Raw genomic sequence first — 8,064 nt, forward strand, 5'->3', positions numbered from 1 at the left:
AGAATTGAACACTTGCATTGTGCATTTTTCATTCACTAAAAAGAACCGGCTCATAAAAGTGATCATGAAAGTCCTTGTGAAATATTGCATACAACCTGCTGGCTGTGGTTAGTATTAGTGCCATAAAACACAGGCAAATATACTTATGACCCACTTTCTCCTTCCCAATTTAATTATAGTAACAAATGACACAGTATATTCACAAAAGACAGCAACAGAAATATAACCAATCAATCATTTATTAAAGAATGGGCATGCAGTGGTGTGAAGACAGTCGTTTAGAGTTTTTATTTTTGAGTTTTTGCATTAATGTTTGCGAAGACATGGATGCCAGTAATATTTTAAAATGCATAATGTGCTCGTATTACATATAATAATAGTAATCTATTACAGCAGAGACAACAATACTGTGTAAGATGTTCCACAACCTTATTATAATCATAAGTACATGATGGTCATGACTATAATCAGTATTTTACTCATGTAAATGACACTATAATGAAATGTTAAAGTGGGACATTAGCTTATTTAAAGGGAGGTTGCAGATTGTGCAGTCAAAAACTGTTTACCTTTTTTAAGTGACAGAAAAAAAGCAGCGCGTGCCAAGCAGTCCATCACTGCGAATGCTAACTGGACATTGTTGCAAAATGCACATTATGCTCATTTGTTAACTTCTAAAATGCAACATGCTGACAAAATAACAAGCGAATAAAAACTTCAGTCTCCACCTGACACCTTCATTTAAGTTGATATGCTTCATGCATAAAATTCCTCCACAAATACATATGTATTTATTTTTTTAAAGCTCACACTGAGAGGCAGATTTAGATTCAAAGTTACATGTACAGTGAGAGAGGTTTGCCATTCACATTTTACATGTCCTCCTGATGGACTGTTGAATTGTGGCTGTGTGCATAGGTGTGTGTCTGGTTAATAGAGTGCAGCGTAATTAGGACAGGCATAATCTTTTTTTTTTTTTTTAGAGTTGTAGATTCACAGGTCATCAGTCTCCCCATCAAATGGTATAGTATCCAACTCCATGTGAATGCTGCCTTGTTCAGCGCTACCCCCCCAGCCGATGGGTGTGCGGTTAAAGGAGGGCCGTGAGCCGATATCATGTTGGTACACCACTGCAGGTTCAGGCTCCTCAGTGGCTACCTCGATGTCTGGCAGCTGGAAGGTCATCAGCTGAGAGGCCTTCTCAAAACCTCCAAAAGGCATAGCGCTCCTAGAAAGAGAGAGACCAATTAAAGGCAAAAAGGAAACCATAGGTTTGAAAAAGTACAATTGTTGCATGCACAGGGAATGAGGAGAGGCAGATTGCCCAGCCTATATGAAGAAATGCAACTGCACCTGTTGAAGCACTTATAATTGCACAGCTCCTATAGTATCCAACTCCATGTGAATGCTGCCTTGTTCAGCGCTACCCCCCCAGCCGATGGGTGTGCGGTTAAAGGAGGGCCGTGAGCCGATATCATGTTGGTACACCACTGCAGGTTCAGGCTCCTCAGTGGCTACCTCGATGTCTGGCAGCTGGAAGGTCATCAGCTGAGAGGCCTTCTCAAAACCTCCAAAAGGCATAGCGCTCCTAGAAAGAGAGAGACCAATTAAAGGCAAAAAGGAAACCATAGGTTTGAAAAAGTACAATTGTTGCATGCACAGGGAATGAGGAGAGGCAGATTGCCCAGCCTATATGAAGAAATGCAACTGCACCTGTTGAAGCACTTATAATTGCACAGCTCCTTTTGAGAGCAGGGTCCAGGCATTTGAGTCTTCATTGTTGCTAGAAGTTCTTCATTGCCCTTCATAGCCCGTTCCCAAGGGGAAACGTATGTCTTCACACATGCGGCCCTCTTTTTTGCCTTTTCCAAAGCAGCCTTAGAACTTTCCTCACCTATAGAGAAATATAAACTGATTCAAACTAATTGCATTCCATTAGTAAAAGGGTTCCATTAGTTAAAGGCATGGTTCACCCAAAAATTTAAAATCTGTCTTATCATTTACTCACCCTCATTTCATTCCAATTCTTTATGACTGGTTTTGTCCATACAATGAAAGTCAACAAAGTCCAAAAAATGGACAATCATTGGGTGGAAAAAAAACAAGATTGTAATGACATGAGTGTGAGTATTTAAATTAATGGGAAAACTGTCCCTTTAACAAAAGTTTAATTTAGTATTGTTTATACACTATTAGAATTTTCATTGCCTTTTATTTGTGTATTGTATGTTTTCATTTTAGTACAAAAATTTTGTTATGTGCTTTTGACATTTTTTTTTTTATACATTTTTGTTGTTTTTCAACTTTACTATTTAGATTTCATTTCGTTTTTATTTCAGTTTTAGTTCAGTTTAGTTTCATCTTAAATATGTTGAATTAATATTATTATTAGTATTATTTATTTACAGTGGTGGCCAAAATTATTAGAACATTTAGTATTTTCCCCAGCTACAAAATGGTTTGAAGTCAGTTATTTCTATCTTTTGCTGTAGTGTGTCAGTAGGAAATATCAGTGTACATTTCCAAACATTCATTTTGCCATTAATTGTAATAATCTAGTGAGATCTTTGTTTGCACAAGGAGTCTGACAACAGCCTGTGCTCCACACAGAGAGAGAGATCTGATCTCTTCATGAAGAAACAGAACAAACTGAGACAGACTAAATCCAGAAGAACTGTGGCAATGTCTCCAAGATGCTTCAAGAGACCTACCTGCAAATCTACCTGAAAAAACTATGCACAAGTGCACCTGGACAAAAGCTGCTTTAAACACAAAGGATGGTCACACCAAATGTTGATTCCATTTAGTTAATACAAGTTAATTGATCAAGAAAATCTATTTATGACATTATTTTTGACAGCATCCTCATTTCACAGCATTTTTACACAAGTGCCTAAAACTTTTAACAGCATTGTAGCTTTGCTTGAAGCATCTTGGAAGCGTTGCCACAGTTCTTCTGGATTTAGTTTTCATTAATATTTTGAAATTGCTTTTATTTTATGTTTGTTTATTTTAATTTTTAGACATTTTGTAATATGTTTGTCATTTTTTATTCGTTTTTGATGTTTTTAAATATTTCTATATAGGTTTCATTCATTTTTATTTTGGTTTTAATTTTCATTTTACTGCTTCAACTTGAACTTATTTCAGTTGCCAAAGAAACATTTCGAATTTTCTAATAGTTTAAGTTTTTTCTGTTTTTATTACACTGTTAAAAAAAAAAAATCATAGTTTTGATTGATTTTTTTTCAGGTGTTTTATCTGTATTTTGAATTTTGCACTTCTTTATATTGTGTTTTACGGTTAACAGTAATGTCCATAAAATTAATGCATAATGTCCTGGCACAAAATTACCAATACTTTTTTTTTTACAGTGTTGTTTTAGTTTTATTTAACGATAATAACCTTGTTTAACACAAGTTTCATGGTGAGTCTCCATGGCAGTTTCTAGGGTGGGTGAGCTGGCTAGTGTATAAAGGTCCCCATCTGGGTTCTTACTCACTGTGTGAGGCATCTCCTGACACACCATCCTTTCCCCCTGCTCCTCCTGCCACTCCAGCGAGCCCACCTGCTTGTAGCCCACCCTCTAATCCCTTTCCATAGCTTCCGGGTTTAGGAGGAGGCACTGGTGCTTGACCGCCCCCAACAGCCTGGCCAGCCATATGTCCACCAATCAGGCGGCCACCAACATCCATCATCTGGCCCCCCAGGCTGGGCACGAACTTCTGGAGGTTATCCTTTACACAGAGTAACATAATAATTGGAAGAGTTTCCAAATCAGCATTCAAATCATGTTTGGAATGTAACATTTAAATAAGAAATAAGAACTTGACCAGAATAAAGAATCAGAATAGGATGAATGGAGAACACTGGAAGATTCCACTGAGATTTAGGAATAATGATAATTTAATGCAAATAATCTTACAACAAATTCACAGACGTTGATAGCTCTTAGCCTGCCTTACCATGGACTCACTACTGAAGAGGTCAGGATTGTTCTCGTAGATGAACTTCTCCACACGAATCTGCCTCATCTTGAACATCTTGGAGCCTTTGTTCTTCTGAAGGGATAGTTCCTCCAGCATGATATCCTTGGGTGTCCTGATCTTTTTCCCCAGGTCAAACTCTGAGGCCTCAGGCTCTGATTCATACTCTAGAAAACAAAAAAAGAGACATTATTCACTACTATGCTAGTTTAATGTTTATATATCATTAAATGACAATCAGTTTTCAGCTTGAAGGTATCTGGCAAACTAGTAAATATAATATATTAACATAAAGTGCAATCAGCATTGCAATACTCTGTTGGTTCACTTGTATTTTAACTGTGCATGGTATTATCAGACTATGCTTGGAAAGAAAAAATGTTCCAGATTCTCTAGTATCAAGTGTCGTCATTCATATTTATACAGATGTATCTTTTTTCCTGCATTGTAATCATAACAGTAACTAAATAGCTATTAGTCATCCTACCACCACTGTTTGTGCTGGAAAAACAGACGCAGTTCCTTGGAAATGTTCGTAACGGTATTAATATAAACAATAAAATCATTTAAACTTTATCAAGTCTATTCCTCATTTAGATTTAACACCCCTGCACGGAATAAGAAACAGGTTCCTCATATCAAAATAATGTTTTCGAAGGAAAAACATATAAACACGTATCAGGTTTGCAAGAGTCTCTCAATTCTTCCACAACAACAATTTTTCACACACATTCAAAAGCATGAAAAAAGAACATATCAATTAGACTTAATTTCCACTGAAGACACTTATGTAATGTTCTTTCAGTGGAGTAAATTTCCCATGATTATAATGATGAAAGGGAGGGAGAGGTGCTCCGGTAATAATCAGAGACACAGCTGACATTTCAGCTATGAAATCTGCAAGATGCATGTTGTTGCTGACATATTACTCCTCATTAAAACATATTAAATCCAGACGCATGAAACCTTAGTGACAGGCCCTGAAATGAAGATGATGTTCCCAATAAACAGTGACACTGCCAACACAGGCGATTGAGCAGGTTGTATACTGTCTGTGTTGTATACTGTCTTTAATGACATCTTTCAAAGAAGACATCTTCTCACCTGTCAGAAAGGCTACACAAACACACTCTTTAATTATATAAAAAAAATACCTGTTATGTACCACAATATCATAGAAACATACAGTATATTATTATGAAATATTATTGCAATATAAAAGCATATTATTTTGAAAATAATATAATTTTTTTATTTTATTATGCTGATTTTGAAACATTTCTTACTTTTATCAATGCTGGAAACACTTGTGTTGCTTAAAACATATAAACATTTTGTAGAAACCGTGAAACCTTACCATTTCAAAAGTTTGGTTTAAATAAGATTTAAAAAAGAAAAAATAATATTTTTATTCTGCAAAGTTGCATTAAATTGATCAAAAGAGATTTATAATGTTAGAAATGTTTCAAATAAATGCTGTTCTTTTGAACTTTTTATTAATCAAAGTTTTTTTTCCACAAAAAATATTAAGCAGCAACACTGATAACAATAATTATCATTATTCATAACTGATGCTAGCTGAGCACCAAATCAGCATATTAGAATGATTTCTAAAGGATCGTGTGCACAGTTAATTCAAATTGTACTGTAATTCCCTTTCATTACTTTATAACCATAGCTTCCCTGACAATCAATCAATTATCTCAGGTGACATTTTTTGACCTGTCTCATGTGTTTATGTATGGAATGATGATGCAACAAATCAAGCATAAAGCTGAAGTTTGTGGGTGTTTTACCATCTTGGGTTATGTGTGACAGGTCAGTGATGATCTTGGAGGGCTTTTTCCTCTTGCTGGGTGGTGCTGGTGTTCCTGACAGAGGCATGATTCCAGACTGGGAAAACAGAGATCAGAGTAGATTTGATTATATACTAAAATGTATCTCTGTCTTGTCATTTTGCAGTAGTTTGGAGTAGTTTCTGTTTGAAAGTAAATGAACAGGTATCATTTTTTGTGGTGTAAGCAAAGTCTGCAGATCACGCTGTTAGTCCCTGAGGAATAATACATTTATTATTATAGACCTCACGTTCCTCAGATTCCAAGGACAAGTACATGTATGAGACACACATATAATTCACCACAGTGCTTGATTTGTTTGGGGTGTTTTTTTTTAACAGTTTCCATATACAGTATAATTAGTATAAGCCTAAGCCTTACAGAAAAGCAAACTCTAGAATCACAGAAGAAATTAAAAGAAAAGAAAAGAAAAACTTACGATTTATGAGGTCGGGTCATTCCTACTAATTTTTTTAATCAAAACCCATTAATTAATACTCTTTTTTTCTTTTAACTAAAATCATACATTTCACTTTCCATCCTGTTAGTGTTTTATATAATTCAACAAAACTTAATTTGGTAATGATATCCTTTTGGTAAATATTATCCTTATCTTTTTTTGGTGGGACATAAACAGCACTGACATCAATAAATATTAGCAACTGATTAATGCATATGAATTATGTGATTTTGTGCTATAAGTTGGCTTGTCTCACTCAAAAACATTCCATCCAAATTTCACAAATCTATTTACAGATTTTAAACAAACACTGAAAAACATCCAGCTTTAGCGCTTTAGTTAATTTTCATGTTCCATTTTTCTTCATGGCATAGTTTAAAAAAAAATTTATAATTAATACGGTTTAGGCAATTTTTTTCTTTTAAAGCCTGGACATGGGGGTCCACTTAAATTGCAGTTTAGGCTTATCTTTTCATCTTTATTTCATTCGCTTTCCTGCACACAGTGCATCTGCTATTTTTTAGGCTCTGTTAATGGCAAACACTGCGTTGACTTGACTGTAACTCAATACAGTATGGCTATTTTTAAAGCAAGACCTTTTAGTGGCAAGTCATGGAATTGGTTTTTATTGTCAGATACTCAGGATTGGTCACAAACATACACGCATAAACACACGTACACCGTTACTTAATGCATTGTAGAAATCGGAAATCTCCCTCAAACTGAAACGACGCCATGGATTGATGTGTGGTGAGACGAGGGGGGCGCACTGACCCACCCTGTAAAATAACCACGAGCTGGGGTCCACCAGCTGGACAGTACTGGCTTTGCATTCCACATAAAATCATCAGCCGGGTTGGGTGGGAGTGTTTAGCACATTCCTACTTTCTGGCAGCAAAAAGACGTCGGAGCATTTGAACTTGATTATTCCAGTCAATCCAAACTTAAAATGAGAATGTGCCAATCAGTGCTTTTAGAGTGGGTATCGCACCAGCAACAGGAGTTACTGCTGGTCATGTTTTCATTACCGTCATGCTGTTAGTTGAACGGTGTGTGCGATTAGTAAAGTGACAGAACAAAATCACATAATTCACTTACCAAGGCTCTAGACTGCTTACAGGGAGTGGCCTCAAAGGTACAGTGATAATAGGAAAAGGTTTGTTGCTAAGAAGTTTACCAATTCCAGGGTACCTTTGACCTGTGGCTGGACCAAGAACCCAAGGCGTGCAAAATCCAGTTGGGACTTGGATGGCAGATCTTCATGGGGGGAGGGAGAGTCCGGTTATGAAAGGGGGAGTGAGGGGTGGGGGGGCATTTGGTCTGCACAGCACTTTGCTGATGGGAATATCAAGAGACTAATATCTTTCTTGCTGATGCTTCATTGGCTAAATATAGAGAGAAGGAGAGAGACCGGGTGATTGCACATAGTTATCAAATAACTTCACAGGGCGAAAGGGTTGTGGTAGATTTGCGCTTTTCTTCTTTCGTTAATCACCTTCCACTCGTGAGAGGATTTTCACTTTAAATCCAATAGTGGGCCCCGTAACTGCTACATTTATTTTTATGATAATAATTTAAGCACTCCGAGGGGTCGTGTTGGACAGGGCAGCCAATGTTACATTAACATGACATGGTTCTAAATAGCTGTAGTGTGAATGAGAAAATTAGTGGCAAATTCACAAATTTGCAATCTGTCAAGTTTGATGCTTGAGTCTAATTTAAAATCAGCAGAGTTACCCTTTGTAATCAAAGAAGGAATTTTGCGCCTCTATTTTTGTACATA

General features: G+C 36.4%; 1 protein-coding gene across 4 annotated transcripts; it reads right to left on the reverse strand.

The window, feature by feature from the left end:
- Nucleotides 1-223: 223 nt before the first annotated feature.
- Nucleotides 224-7,573, reverse strand: LOC107666563 (myozenin-1-like). Of its 4 annotated transcripts, none has more exons than XM_016457970.1 (7): nucleotides 7,380-7,573; nucleotides 5,783-5,879; nucleotides 3,966-4,153; nucleotides 3,503-3,737; nucleotides 1,714-1,894; nucleotides 1,413-1,588; nucleotides 224-1,052 (listed from the first exon to the last, which is right to left on the reverse strand). In XM_016457970.1, exons 2-7 carry the CDS (start codon nucleotides 5,868-5,870, stop codon nucleotides 994-996), a joined length of 927 nt encoding a protein of 308 aa, XP_016313456.1. In that variant the 5' UTR covers nucleotides 5,871-5,879; nucleotides 7,380-7,573; the 3' UTR covers nucleotides 224-993. The 4 variants fall into 4 exon arrangements, with proteins under 4 accessions (XP_016313456.1, XP_016313455.1, XP_016313457.1 ...); XM_016457969.1 differs by having other exon boundaries at nucleotides 224-1,041; nucleotides 1,402-1,588; XM_016457971.1 differs by having other exon boundaries at nucleotides 224-1,035; nucleotides 1,396-1,588.
- Between the last annotated feature and the right edge of the window lie 491 nt (nucleotides 7,574-8,064).

The sequence above is a fragment of the Sinocyclocheilus anshuiensis genome, unplaced genomic scaffold, assembly GCF_001515605.1.
Source record: "Sinocyclocheilus anshuiensis isolate Anshui unplaced genomic scaffold, SAMN03320099.WGS_v1.1 scaffold63, whole genome shotgun sequence".
Lineage (NCBI taxonomy): Eukaryota > Metazoa > Chordata > Actinopteri > Cypriniformes > Cyprinidae > Sinocyclocheilus > Sinocyclocheilus anshuiensis.

Bases quoted from the DNA above. Each gene is read 5' to 3' on its own strand.
- LOC107666563 (XM_016457972.1), bottom strand. From the start codon at position 5,870: ATGCCTCTGTCAGGAACACCAGCACCACCCAGCAAGAGGAAAAAGCCC. The intron at 1,895-3,502 runs GTGAGTAAGAAC...ATTTCTCTATAG, and splicing joins GTCAGGAGATGCCTCACACA to GTGAGGAAAGTTCTAAGGCT. The intron at 1,229-1,713 runs GTGCAGTTGCAT...CTCTCTTTCTAG, and splicing joins AATTATAAGTGCTTCAACAG to GAGCGCTATGCCTTTTGGAG.